At 56.2% G+C, this 12,915-nt stretch overlaps 2 protein-coding genes across 7 annotated transcripts; one reads left to right on the top strand and one right to left on the bottom strand.

The window, feature by feature from the left end:
- The first annotated feature begins 4,998 nt into the window (after positions 1-4,998).
- Positions 4,999-6,595, top strand: CUTA (cutA divalent cation tolerance homolog). Of its 2 annotated transcripts, none has more exons than XM_045795506.2 (6): positions 4,999-5,102; positions 5,496-5,704; positions 5,876-5,935; positions 6,044-6,089; positions 6,205-6,254; positions 6,368-6,595. In XM_045795506.2, exons 2-6 carry the CDS (start codon positions 5,523-5,525, stop codon positions 6,492-6,494), a joined length of 465 nt encoding a protein of 154 aa, XP_045651462.1. In that variant the 5' UTR covers positions 4,999-5,102; positions 5,496-5,522; the 3' UTR covers positions 6,495-6,595. The 2 variants fall into 2 exon arrangements, with proteins under 2 accessions (XP_045651462.1, XP_045651461.1); XM_045795505.2 differs by having other exon boundaries at positions 5,086-5,237.
- A 91-nt stretch (positions 6,596-6,686) lies between these two features.
- Positions 6,687-11,745, bottom strand: PHF1 (PHD finger protein 1). 5 transcript variants are annotated; one of them, XM_045795500.2, is made up of 15 exons: positions 11,616-11,745; positions 10,723-10,897; positions 10,549-10,630; positions 10,343-10,438; positions 9,810-9,910; positions 9,563-9,711; positions 9,286-9,381; positions 9,044-9,112; positions 8,783-8,906; positions 8,604-8,671; positions 8,336-8,440; positions 8,023-8,212; positions 7,839-7,933; positions 7,487-7,567; positions 6,687-7,325 (listed from the first exon to the last, which is right to left on the bottom strand). In XM_045795500.2, the coding sequence occupies exons 2-15, from the start codon at positions 10,879-10,881 to the stop codon at positions 7,037-7,039; spliced, it is 1,704 nt and encodes a 567-aa protein (XP_045651456.1). In that variant the 5' UTR covers positions 10,882-10,897; positions 11,616-11,745; the 3' UTR covers positions 6,687-7,036. The 5 variants fall into 5 exon arrangements, with proteins under 5 accessions (XP_045651456.1, XP_045651457.1, XP_045651458.1 ...); XM_045795501.2 differs by having other exon boundaries at positions 7,487-7,564; XM_045795502.2 differs by lacking the exon at positions 7,487-7,567.
- Between the last annotated feature and the right edge of the window lie 1,170 nt (positions 11,746-12,915).

Raw genomic sequence — 12,915 nt, 5'->3', positions numbered from 1 at the left:
AAAAAGCTACACAGCTGTGGGAAAGAAGGATGGAGCCGGGGGTGTAGGAACATTTGGGCATGAAATTCTGAGAGCTAAACATCTGGAAAAGAGAGGAAGTGAGGGAGCTTACCTGTTCACAAAGTCCTCTCCTCCTGCCTCTCCTCTATTCTCATCTCCCTCCTCCTCTAGCCCAACCCTGATCAACTCTGGGGAAAGTTCTGGTTCTTCTGGTGGTAGGGGGAAGATAGGTCTTGTCAACACCTGGCTCTGGGAGGGGCTGGAGAGTGAGGAGGTAGGAAACATGACTTTGTTTGAATGAACAGAGACTGAATTGATCTCTTCTCCCACTCCATGCCCAGAGATCAAAGATTCGATACTGCCCCCTCTCTTCACCTAGTCTCCATGGACAGGATGGAAGCCAGATCCACATGTGAGGAACCTCTCCAAGGCACAGTGAGGAGCTTGGGGAAGAAAGAGAGGAAGGAAAAACGGAAGATCCAGACCTGGGACGGAAGGGGTTCCTCCAAAAGCTCAAGCTGGGGATGGGGACAAACAGTAGACCAAGCGTTGCCCATGCTCGGAGATGCCCCCAGGGGCATCTTACCCAACTTAGCTCTTCTTCCCATGCCCCTACCCCTGCCAACTGTCTCCTTTAAATCCCAGTGCCACACACCATCAAAGGGACACAGGGAACAAGCACTATGGAAGACAGAAAGAAATCAAATTGGTAACATCAAAGTGATAGAAAATAAGTTTAAGGTATCACAGTGAGAAACAATTTAGAAGAAGAAAAATCTAATTCTGTCACCTTTACAAGATAATTAATCATGGGTATAGTGCAGGAAAAGAACTGGTCGTTAAGCTTCATTCTAATACCCTGAGTAGGAAAGTTTTGAAAAATCTAGCCCCTTTCTGTCTACAAACATGTTCTTCAAATTTACCCAACCTGCAGATCAGAGTCAGAGATGAACCCCTAGAATACAGATATTTAGAAAACCCAATACTTTAAGACTTTCACTATCTCAATGCCATCCCAGAGATTCTATCTGATACCCTCTAGATACAGAGATCATCAGTTCCTAGGCTCTGAGACTGCACGCACCGCAGGCAACATGCCCACTGCACTCAGACTCTGAGGACTCCCAGAGGAGAAATCTGTTGATACATCTAATCATTCCGGGAGGGGCTGGTTCAGGCTGTGGCCACAGGGAGACAGGTTAGAGTTCAGGGGACACCTTCCTCCTGGGAGCAAGGAAGGCCGCAGGGAACTTAGCTTAGAAGCAACTCTGGAAACACACACCCCACACACACATATTGTCTAGACTTAAGTAAGGATGATTCTGGGAGGCAGATGCAAGAGACAGACAAACACAGCTGAGAAAAGGGAAAATTTTACTAGGAAAAGAAGTCCCACAAGGCTCAGATGGGGATGTCTTCTAGGTCCCGTTCCAACCATCAAAACCTGCATCTTTGCACCCAAATCTCCAACACCCCAGGAAGTAGAGGAGACAAGAAAAGAGGAATGGGTGGTAAGAGCTGAGGTGTTAGGGGAAAGCGGGTAGGCACAGACTTGCAGTGACAAGACAGGGAATGGGGTAGGGATAGAGGACGGGCTGTGGGACAAATCATAGGGATGGATCAAGAGAAAAGAAGGCAGAAATGAGAGTAAATCCCTAGGGACAAGGGAATATACCAGAAGAGCCCAAGTGGACATGGGGCAGAAGAAATGAGGTGCACCTATCAGGGGTACTAAGACAAGGGGGTCATGAAGGACAGGTGAAGACGCGGTAGAGATATAAGGGAGCTACCAGATAGAAGAGAGGGAGAGAGAATGGACCAAAGAAAGAACTGATATAAGGGAAGCACAGAAGGGGGACTCATATAAGGAACGGACACCATATGGGGGGAAAGATATAGGTGATGGACACCAGAGGAGGGAGGGAGAATGGTAATAGGGATTGGAGGTGGGGGAGGGGGGTAAAAAGTGGTGAAGTGAAGGGGGCGGATAGGACCCCAGGGGTTACATTTCACTGGTCAAAGGCCTTAAGGAGGGTCAGAGTCTGGGGCAGGGTCCTAACCTGCCCTCTACTTCCATCACTCAGTCTTACTTCTATTGCCCCCTCCCCCCTTCAATAAACACACACATAATTTGGCCCTCCCCCTGCCCTGGTCTCTCCTCCCCCAGCCCATTCCCTCTCTCCTCTCTTCCCTCCATCTGGACCCTCCATTCCCCCCACCCCCCACTGCCTCCCTCTCTCTCCATCTGGCCCCTTCTTCTCTCCCTCCATCCTCTTCTCTTTTTCAACCCCCTACCATTCTCTGAGCCCCTTCACCGTATTCTACCCCCCCATCTTCTTTGCTTCTCTTTTCACCCCTATGTTTTCATTGCCCCCTCCTAGCCCCTCTCCTAAGACTGTCCTTCTATTTCCTTAATATTTTCCTCATCTCTCAGCTCCCACCTCCAAATTATTTCTGCACCTCTTCCCCCAACCCTATCCCTCTATCTTCCTACCCTTTCTGGCAATCTCTTTCCCCTTCATCATTTTCCCCTCAGCCCCCTTCAAAGCCTGTTTCCTGGCCCCTCCGGCCCCTATCTACCCCTATCTTCTGGCCTCCAATCCCTCCTTCCCCATCGCTCCCATTCCTGCCTTCCCGGTCCTCCTCTCTCTCCCTCCATTTCAGCTGCTCCCCTCCCTGGCCCCGGCTCTGCTCCCCCCCCACCCCTGCCCCTCCCCCTCTTGCCCCCCCCCAACTGGCCCTCCCCCTCCCCTCCCCACCGTACCTCTGAAGGGGGCATAGGACATCGCGGGGATGCTCCCCCGATGGATGGAGGCGCGAGACCTGCTCATCAGGCCTGGGGGGGAGGGGGCGGGGGGGGGACGGGGGAGAAAGAGAAGAGAGAAAGAGGGGGAGAGAGAGGGGGAGAAGGAGGAGGAGGTGGAGGAGGAGGAGGAGGAGAGAGGAGGAGAGAGGAGCGGAGAGGAGCGGAGAGGAGGAGAGAGGAGGAGGAGGAGGAGAATAGGAGCCAACGGCAGCAGCGGCAGCCGGGAGAGAGAGAGAGAGAGAGAGAGAGAGAGGGGGGCGGGGGAGCGAGCGAGAGAGGAGAAAGCTGGAGGAGGAGGAGAGAGAGACTCTGCAGCCCCCACCCCTACTCAGTGAGAACTAGGGAGAGAGACCCCTGACTCAAAAACACACCAGACTGAGAGATAGGGCAGTTCTAAAGATGTAGACCTCAGATCATGAGACTGAAGAGACCCCAGACCCACAAAGAAAGATACCTTGCTGCCCACCCTGGGGGTGGGGGGTTAATCTGAGGCACAAACCCAAAATCTAGAGGAAAAGAGACCCCAATCTCAGAAAAAAAAAAAAAAAGACCCCAGATCCCCCATTGAGAGAAGGGTCAGAGGTCAAAATATGAGTGTCCAGTTTCAAAAAGGTTCTCCACAGCCACAGAAATCTTAGACTCCAGAATCAGATGGTGATTTCAGGAACCAAGATCAGAGACCTAGAGTCAAAGAACACGATGAGATCCAGATTTAGAAAAAACCCAGACCTAGAATTAGCTCTTAGAGGACTCAGATCCAGAGAGAGATACCAGACCCCAGACTTACATCTCAGAGAAAAGAAACTGCAGACTCAGAGACTGATAAGTCAAGAGATAGAGAAACTCCAGACCTGGGGGTTGAGGATGGGGAGAAGGGAGAGGGACAGGGAGAGACACTCATGTAGCTCAGAGATGTAGAATGCAGAGACCCAAACTCATAAAGAAGACTTTGAAAGACCTCAGAGAGAGACGGAGGTCACAGAAACTCCCAAAACAAAAAGGAAACTCGGTCCCGAGAAAGATCCCACTGCAAATACTGAAAGGCCCTACAGAGATCTAGCTGAGAAACAAACTCCAAACCCAAAGACAGATCTCAGGGCGACCCCATCCCCAGAGACACAGGTATGAGAGAACTCTGATAAAACGCCCAGTCACGCCCACCCAGCAGACCAGAGACCCCAAACCTTGAAAGGAGGGGGAATACTGGGTAGGGGGAGTGGCAAGAGCCTTTTCTCTGCTGCCTCCTCCCACCTCTCTCTCCTCTCATTGGCCCCTCTCTCCATTTTTGGGTCACTGAATGTGCTTGGGCCCCAGGGAAGTTATGTAGGACAGGTCCTGGCTCCTAGGGGGATGGGTTAAGGGAAGGAGACCCAAGACTCAGAGGTATACCAGTCCTGGAGAGTTAAATAGGAGGTGGGTAAGGGACAAAAGGACCATCACTACTTCCTGGTGTCCTCCACATCCCCAACCTGAAGCCATCTCTCTCCCCTCTCCCCTCCCCCTCCATTCACGAGTCTGTCTCGACCTTTGGGGTTTCAATTAAGAAGGCTGAATTGCCCTCAGCCCCATTTTCATCACTCTCTATCCCATTTACAGGGTCTCACTCTGTCCTTTTAAAATGCATCTTTCCCCACCTAGCCATCGTCTTGCTGTGCCCATCTCTGCCTAATCACTATCCCCTGCCCAGGGACAGCTGGCTTCTCAAATTATCCTTGTTCATTACCCAACCTAGGCATATGTCAGTCCTAACCAAAGAGGCAGGGGGCGCTCTCTTTACCCCCTGAGGTTCAATCTTCTCAGACCCTCCCACTCCTCAAGGTCTCGGGAACAGTGTAGGGGCTGTAACTGGGTACATTCTGGGGTTTAAGTATGATTCCCCACTCCACAACCCGTCGCATCGAGTCAGCGGGGTCTGCAGCACCCCCCCCTTTCTAGCTCCAGCTCTCTCATCACGTGGCCTGCGGGGCTGGCCTGCGATTGGCCTCTTGGCGCAGCTCATTGAGGTACAGCCGCCGGAGGGAGACCGGCCCCCTCACGTGACAGTGGAACGCCGCTGCGGCTCTCCTCAGCCGGCAATTGGCCGTTTCCGGTTTACACGGAAACAAGAGTGCCATTTCCGTGCACGTCCGCAGATTCGGCTCTCGATTGGCTAAATTCCCTTTCGCTCCTCCCCCGACGGGAGGCGGGGCAAACTGGCCCATGTGAGGGCCAGGATTGGCTGGCTCTGGAGGTTCGCGGGCCTGCTTCTACTGTCACGTGGTATGTGCTGTTTTCTTATCACGTGGGTGCTGCCCAGGTAAGAAGAGGCCGCTCTTCCTAGGTTTGGGGTCCCTTCTCGGCTTTACGTGCGGTTTTTGATATTCATCCCTACTCAACCACAGTAGGCTGCATGAGGGGGGTGCGGGCTCCCGCAATCCTGCTCGGCGGAGGGGTGAGTGGCCGGCCCCGCCCCTTCCGGTTCCCGAAGCCTCGACCACCACCCGCACCCAAAAATCCTAGAGGTTGGCTCCTGAGGAGGGGGCGAAAACCGAGTCCGCCTTGATTTCCCAAGTTTCTCTCCCAGCTTCAGGGACCTTTCCCTTCGGGGTGCAGAAGAGGGAAAGCAGAGCCTGTCTTTATCCAAGGGTTCCCGAGATGCAATTTCCTCGGGTATTTGCGGGGTGACACCCTATTCATTTCGTGCTCTCAGTCCGCTCTGCTCCTGTCGCTTCTTTGGATGCCGGCGCTGCTGCCTGTGGCCTCCCGCCTTCTCTTGCTTCCCCGAGCTCTGCTGTCCATGGCTTCAGGAAGCCCCCCGTCCCAGCCCTCGCCCGCCTCGACCTCCGGCTATGTTCCCGGCTCGGTCTCTGCAGCCTTTGTCACCTGCCCCAACGAGAAGGTCGCCAAGGAGATCGCCAGGTGGGGACCTCAGTGTGGAGCGAGGAAGGAGGATCATGACGGGAGAGAGTTGGGGGTGGGAGAGAAGAGTGCACTCCTCAGCTTCCTGCCCGAGGAACCCTGGCTCTGGGCTGCCAGTGCAAAACTCCGGGTCATGGGGCCTTCTTAATGGGGCTTTCTCTTCACCTTCAGGGCTGTGGTGGAGAAGCGCCTGGCAGCCTGCGTTAACCTCATCCCTCAGATTACATCCATGTGAGTCATAGGAGTTGGGGGGTTAACCTAACTCTAGGGGCTGATTGGCAGTGCTTTTCCTTGAGGGCAATCTTTGCTCCCTCAACACTCTCTCCCTGACCTTTTCAGCTATGAGTGGAAAGGAAAGATTGAGGAGGACAGTGAGGTGCTGATGGTGAGAAACATTTCCCCATCCAATGAAACCTCAATTCCCTGACCCTGTTCCCTCATCTGAGATCCTGAAATCAACCCCACTCCTCGATTCAGTCATGTTTGTCTTTGCTTCTTAGATGATTAAAACCCAAAGTTCCTTGGTTCCAGCTTTGACAGATTTTGTTCGGTGAGAACTTTGACATGGGTAGCAGTGAGGGTGTGGGGTGGCACCTGCTGGGCAGTCTGAGGGGGTAGGCTCCTTTAGGTAGATCTTTGAGTGATCCCCCCATGTTTTCACAGTTCTGTGCACCCTTACGAAGTGGCTGAGGTGATTGCATTGCCTGTGGAGCAGGGGAACTCCCCATACCTGCACTGGGTACGCCAGGTTACAGAGTCCATTTCCGACTCCAGCACAGTCCCACCGTGATGAGCCCTGTTTCTGACATGTTCCCTTTGTATACTTCAGTGCCCTCTGACTTCCAGGTGATGACTGGGCCCCTAATAAATCCTGTCTTTGGTTTTCTCTGCCTTTTGCCTTTTTCCTTGTCATGTATGTGAATTTGGTTGAGAAGATTAGAAGTGCTTCTAGTCCCTGTGTTCTTCCAGAATGACCCAGGGCTTCTAGATTTGTTTATTTACCTTTATTTCAATCATACAGAGTCTGGGATCCTTTATCATCCCCCCCCAGTCTCCATCCCCAGGGGTTAAATAATTTTAAAAATATTTAAAAAGCTGTAACAAAATAACATCAAAGGAAATGGGAAGAGGGATGGGGGAAGGGTCAGGAATCAGGAGGGGAGTAGAGAAGAGAGAGCCTCTTCCCCAGCCCCCCACCTGGATTCCAGCCTGGGCAGTAGAGAGAACTACCCCCCTACTTCCCCAGGTACATCCCAGCTGTAGGTGAGGTCAGAGGTCAGGGTATGAAAGTGCCGGTGTGTGTGAATGGGGAGGTAGGCAGAGGCAGGCTATTCAGAAGATGCCCCCACCTCCCCACTCAACCAGGTACTGCACAGAACCATCAGGCCGTACTCTCCGAGCAAGGACCCGAACAGGGTCCCCTCGGGACAGGTAGCCAACCCCACCTCGGACTCCTCCCCCAGTCCCAGGAGACAAACTACGGCACAGGGGAGAAGAGGGTGCTGAGCGTCTAGGAAGACCTGGGGAGGGGGCTGGGACTGAGGAAGATGAGGCAGTCATCGAGTGGGGGGCACTTTTAGGGATGTCTGTGGGGAAACCAATGTGAAGTTCCAGGGGTGACCTAGGAAGAGAAGGCAATTGTGAGTCCAGATGCAGATAAGGACTGACTAAAAATGGAGCTCACATGTGGATCAGAGGCACAGAGAAATGAGGTTAGAGACTGAAGAACTTAAGAGCACAGACGTGAAGAGGGGTGGCACAGGTAAAGGGGAAGAATCTCACCTGTCTGGGGGTTCACCATCCCCAGAGGTCCCTGCGGTGCTGGCAGAGGGGTGGAAGGAAGCGAACATCCGGATGGGACTGCTGGGGTTGGGGAGGGGGAAAGTCAGGACCTGAAGCAGGGGAACAGGACCCTCTCCCACTGAGAAGAGCAGAGCTCAAACAGCCCCAAGGAATCCCCATCCCCAGAATACTAGGGATCAGACATTGGTACTGGAAGTCTCTCTAGGATAAGAAGTGAGTAGCCAAGGGGGAGATGGAAAATAATTCTGGGTAAGAAAGTCCAGAGGATGTAGACAATGGGAGGAGAAATTCCAGGGGTACATAACTGGTTGGAGGATGAAGGAGCACTGACCTGGGCAGGCAGCGGGCGTCTGTGGGCCGGAAGTTGTAGCCGCTGCTGCCCTGGTAACTCTGGTTAGGGCTGGAGGGTGGTGGAGACACTGAGGCCTAGAAGAAGGAGCAAAGGACTGAGAGATAATCCTTGATTCCTTCCCACACCACCATTTGGCTCCATGGGGATCCCCCTGCCCCTGTACCTGCAGTGCCCTCTGCAGACGAGCCCGCTCCCTTTGCTCCTGGGGCTCGGGCTGATTGCGCACTGCTGAGGGTGGCCCCAGCTCCTCCATTTTCCCCTTCTGCCTCCTCCTCAGGGGCTCTGGCTCCGGCCTCCGGCGCTTCCCCAGGGGACGTGAGACCCCTCCCCCAGGGCCCTGCCCTGAAGGGAAGCTGTAAGAGGCCTCCTTATCCCCCCAGCCCCCTCCCGGACACCCCAAAGACCTCCCCATCTCCATACGTATGCCTCCCCCATTAATACCCTGAGAATTTCCCCATCCTCCCTGGACCAGTGACCTGGTGGGGGCTCCATCTCCAGTAAGGGGCTCCACAGGGGGAGGGATCCGAGCATGGAGACCAAACAAGCATTTCCTCTTCTTAATCTCCCTCCCTGAAATGAAACTGGGGTGAGGAGAGAAATGATACAGGGTCAGTGCAGTAATACAGGGCCCCTCTGATGCCATTACTCAGTCCTTTTCAGAGATGACCTTCCCAGATGGGTTGCAGCCCCTTCCCTCCCAGTCTTCCATATCTGCATCTTTTTCTGAGCCGCCCTCCAACTCACCGGTCCTTGTGGCTGTTGAGAGCAGAGAGGAGTTTGGAAGAACGTTCTCCCTTGGGAGTGTCTGAGAGCTGGGGAAGGGGAAAGAAAACGGGGTCAGGGGAGCAGTGGTCCCTCTCCCTTCCCTCCTGCTTTATACTTCTCTGTTCCACCCTCACCCCCAAAGCTTCATCACTCCTTACCTCGCCGAGGAGCAAACTGTCCCAATTCTCAGAGGTGAAGGGGAGGATCTCACGGTCAAAATCAAAGTATTTTTTCTTACAGCAAACGCTGAGGTGATAGAGGACAAGATGGGCCACATCCACCCTGGAGAAATATTGAGTTGTCAAGGTTGTGGCAGCATTACAAAAGCCTAGAGAGTCCTGAGGTGGGAAGTTTGGGCACATAGGGTAAAATCCTGGGGGTGCTGAGAGAGGATCTATGCTGAGGTCATGCCAGCTCACCAGCGAAGCTGTAGCCTCCTGACCTTCTCAGGGCCCCCCCGACACACACAGCATTCGAACTCATAGAACCTGGAAGTGGGCAAGAGGGAGAGAGAGTACACACCTTATACAAAGAAACGATACCAGGCTACGGAGGACTCACCAGCAAGGATGGGGCGCGCAGGGGAGGCAAGCTTCGGAGGCCGGGGCTCTGAGGCGGCGTGGGGGACTGTGGGGAGCAGAGCCAGAGGGCTCCGTCTCACCTGTCCCCGTAGAGGAGGGGCTTGCTCAGACACTGGGTGCAGGCCTCATGGAACCACTGCAGGCAGCTCCGGCACTGCAGCATTTTCAGGTTCCACCTGCGAGGCAGCACAGGACGAGTGACCCCCAGACACTGTCCCCACCCGAATGGCCCCAGCCCTCTTCAGCACTCCCCTCGTCCTGTTCTTTCTCCTCCATTCCCTGGGATCCCTTCCCCCACTCCATCAGTCATTCCCTAACCCCTGCCGCCCCCCAGTCCCCCCAGTCGTCATTACTCACTCCCCAGGGCCACCACAGTAACAGTAGCTCTGCTGCCGGTTGCTCAGATGTCCAGCATCCCAGTCTAGCCCCTTTAGTCCATATGGCAGGGACAGCTTCATGCCCAGCATGGCCCGGGCATAGGGGCCCTTCTTCAGTGCACCCCCCCTCTGCAGAGAGGGAACAGGCAAGCTGCCTCAGGGGAGGGAGGGGCGGAAAGGCTTGGGAGAGGCTGTGGATGGGAGGCTCCCACAGGAAAGTGATTTACCTTGGTGGCAATAGCGAAGACACACTGGCGGCAGACCCAGGATGTGCCCTCTCCTTCTCCAGGGGCTGGGGCCCTTGGAACGTGGCAGTCCTGGTGATAAGCTTAATAACAATAATATTGATGGTAGGCCACTTACTGCACTGCATACCTGTGTGTGCTAGCCACTGGGATAGGAGGAGTCTTGGCCACCTCATTTCATCCTTGACCATGATCGGGCTGTAGTGGGTGAATTACCCTTATTTTACAGGTGAGGGGACAGGCTCCTAGGGGTTTGGGGATTTGCCCAAGGTCTTACAGTTAGAAAAGGGTGTATCTGAACCATCCTGTCTACAAAGTTCACACCTCCCCCATTCCATGGCTGTTTCTCCCTGTGCTCGAAGGGAGTGAGGTTACAGAGTTGAGACTGGCTGGAGCAGTGGCTTGGGGACTCAGCCAGGACATGTGGCATGAGGACCAGTGGTGGAAGGAAGACTTGAGAGGCAGCCTGGAAGGCTTAGGGCAAGCTAGACCATTCAAGTGTCCCGCCCTCTCACCGTGGCGACACTTCTCACAGCTGACCAGCCGGTTCCCAGGGACCACAGTCTCAGAGCGACAGACACAGCAGAGAAGTTCCTCCCCGGGGAGGGCAGCTGTGGGGGAACACAGTGTTGCGGGGCCTGTCCTTAGGCCCCCTTTCCATCCCCCATGCCAGGTTTCTGCTTTCCATGGCATGCACACGCTTGGGCCTCTAGGGTCTCACCGGGGCTAATGTCTTTCCATAGAACCAGAAACTGGGAATCGTCCTCAAACTGGACCAGACAGACCTCCCGAGCACTGTCCACCTGGAATGGATGAGCACACGGGATGAAACAGGAATCAGAACTACATAAGGAGAACGGGGGAAAGGTAACAGGTCAGAGGTCAAATGCCTTACCTTCTTGATGGTCCCCAAGTATAGCAGCCCATCCGTCCACCTGGCCAGCACATCTTGACCCTCCCAAAGCCGAGGCCTGGGGCCTGAGGTGGAAGCAGGGGAGGCTGGGTCCCAAAGTGGGGGGGCACCAGAGCGGCTCAGCCGGGGGGGCTGTGCCATTGCATCCTGGGGGGGCCTAGCCAGAAGTGGGATGGGAGAAGGTTATGAATGTTGAGAAACTCCCCATTTTTCTTTGCCTCAAGGATTCAAGCAGCTGTGCTCCCAGTCTCCAAATCTGAGACACCTGGATAGGAAACCACACAGCACCCCTCCCAAGCTTCTTGACTCCTGCTTTTCCAACTCTGGTGACTGGCTCTCCTCTCCCTAACACCCCCCACCCCCCAACCTAGTTCTCTAGTTTCCCAGCTTCCAGAACTCCCCTGGGATACTATATCCTGGCCTCGAGGTTTTAGGAGAAATGATGGTTGCAGAAGCAAAGGTTACCACTCAGTTTCTGCTGTCACCTCCTCCTCTTCAGAGGTGTCATAATTGGGGTGCTCTGCTACCCAGATATGTGTTTTGGGAGCTTTTCTGGAAATGTTTTCCAGAATAGAAACGGCTGCCTCCCCGAGCCCGCGTGTCTCATTCAGAACAATCATCCTGACGCCAGGTTATGTCAGGTCACCCTCAAATACGGGGCTCCCTGCCCCCGGGTTAGATAACTTCCCTGAGTGCCCCGGGAGGGGGGCGTGTCCCAGTCCCGGTCTCTACTCCCCATGACGGCGAGTCCGAGAGGGGACTTGAGTCGGCCCAGCCCGAACCGATGCCTGGGCGGCGAGGCTCTCCCGCCCGCGCCCTGCGCGCCGACCCCCGGCTCCCTGCCCCCCCACGGGCGCCTCCCGCCGCCTCCTTACCAGTGACAGCTGGGGCCGCCGGGAGCCGGGCAGAGGCAGACGTGGGAGATCGAGGCGAACCCCCCGCGCGGGGAGGGCACGTCTGGGCGTCGGAGGGCGGGCAGGCAAGGGCCGGGGGGTCCCCAGGCCCAGCCCCTCCGTCCCGGCAGCTCTGGGGCGTATGACGCAGCAGCCAAAGCAGCGGCAGCGGCAGGAGGAGGCGGCGGGGGGAAGGAGGGGAGGGGAGGGGAGGGACAAACCGGCTCGGGGGGGAGGGTGGTGGGAGGGGAGGACTGGGGGGAAGGAGGAGCCGGTGGGGGGGCGGGCACCACCTCACCCCACCTCCCTCACCTCCAAAGCGCCTGGAGGGCGCCGAGAGAGTGAGTGGTGGCCTCTCCGCGGCTGGGGCGGGTGGAAAGTCAAGACCCGGAGGGAGAAGGAATTCCCGCAGCCCCTTCCTCGGAGGGAGACCCGCCCTCGGGGCAGGAGGGAATCCCCCCTTCCCGGCAGCAGGCCTCCAGCCTGGCCCCCGCCCCATGCCACATCCGTTAACTGCCCCCCCAACCTCCATGGTCACTCCAAGTCCCGCCCCCCGGCCCCAGTTCACGACCCCGCCCTCCATTCACCCTTCCCGTCGCCCCCACCACGCCCTCCTCCCTGGAGTGCCCCGCCCTCCTCCCGCCTTTGCCCCCGGCCCCGCCCTCCCCATGGCAAGTTCCCCCCCACCGCCGCCGCGCTTCTGCGCACGCGTGACCCCTCCCGCGCGCGGCACCTGGGAGGATTGAGCCCCTCCTTTATGGGGCGGTGGCCGTTAGCGGTTGGCGCCAGCGAGTCAGCGGGCGTGCGTCCCGCCCAGCGCTTCCAGGGCGGGTGCAAGGGCCCGGAGAGCTAGTAGCGAGGCGGTAACGCCGCCGAGAGCCAGCCAATGGGCAGCGGGCGGGCCGGCCCTGGCGGTTCGAACGGGAAGAGAGGGAAAGGGCGGGAGGAAGAGCCAGCAGTTTGTGGGAGGGCGCGTCGGCCCCGCCCCTGGGCTCGGGTTCCCACCCTCCCACACCCACCAGAGGAGCGTTCCCTAGTGGGGCTGGGTGGCCGGCGGCAGACTAGTGACGGTGGTTGGCTAGGGGGGCACATCTCCTGGAGGCGGACAACGCGGGAGGGGGGTGAAGGGAGGCTTAGGTCACCTAGACTCCAGGAGATGGCCTGATAGGGAGGCTTAGGGCACCTAGACTCCAAGAGATGGCCTGAAGCCCTTGCTCTGCAAAACAAATACTTGGCAGAGTACACAGATCCGCAGTTCCCATTTTTACAGATAATGGGCCAT

The sequence above is a fragment of the Ursus americanus genome, chromosome 32 (genome assembly GCF_024610735.1).
Source record: "Ursus americanus isolate L20-20 chromosome 32, mUrsAme1.1.p, whole genome shotgun sequence".
NCBI classification, from domain to species: domain Eukaryota; kingdom Metazoa; phylum Chordata; class Mammalia; order Carnivora; family Ursidae; genus Ursus; species Ursus americanus.
This window is presented reverse-complemented; position numbering and strand designations above follow the sequence as displayed.

Excerpts from the sequence above, each read along its gene's own strand:
- PHF1 (XM_045795500.2), bottom strand. The coding sequence starts at position 10,881 with ATGGCACAGCCCCCCCGGCTGAGCCGCTCTGGTGCCCCCCCACTTTGG. Across the intron at positions 9,911-10,342 it reads CTGTGAGAAGTGTCGCCACG|CTTATCACCAGGACTGCCAC; the intron begins GTGAGAGGGCGG and ends ATTGTTATTAAG. Across the intron at positions 8,907-9,043 it reads AGGAGGCTACAGCTTCGCTG|GGTGGATGTGGCCCATCTTG; the intron begins GTGAGCTGGCAT and ends ATATTTCTCCAG.
- CUTA (XM_045795505.2), top strand. The coding sequence starts at position 5,196 with ATGAGGGGGGTGCGGGCTCCCGCAATCCTGCTCGGCGGAGGG. Across the intron at positions 5,238-5,495 it reads CAATCCTGCTCGGCGGAGGG|TCCGCTCTGCTCCTGTCGCT; the intron begins GTGAGTGGCCGG and ends TCGTGCTCTCAG. Across the intron at positions 6,255-6,367 it reads GCTTTGACAGATTTTGTTCG|TTCTGTGCACCCTTACGAAG; the intron begins GTGAGAACTTTG and ends ATGTTTTCACAG.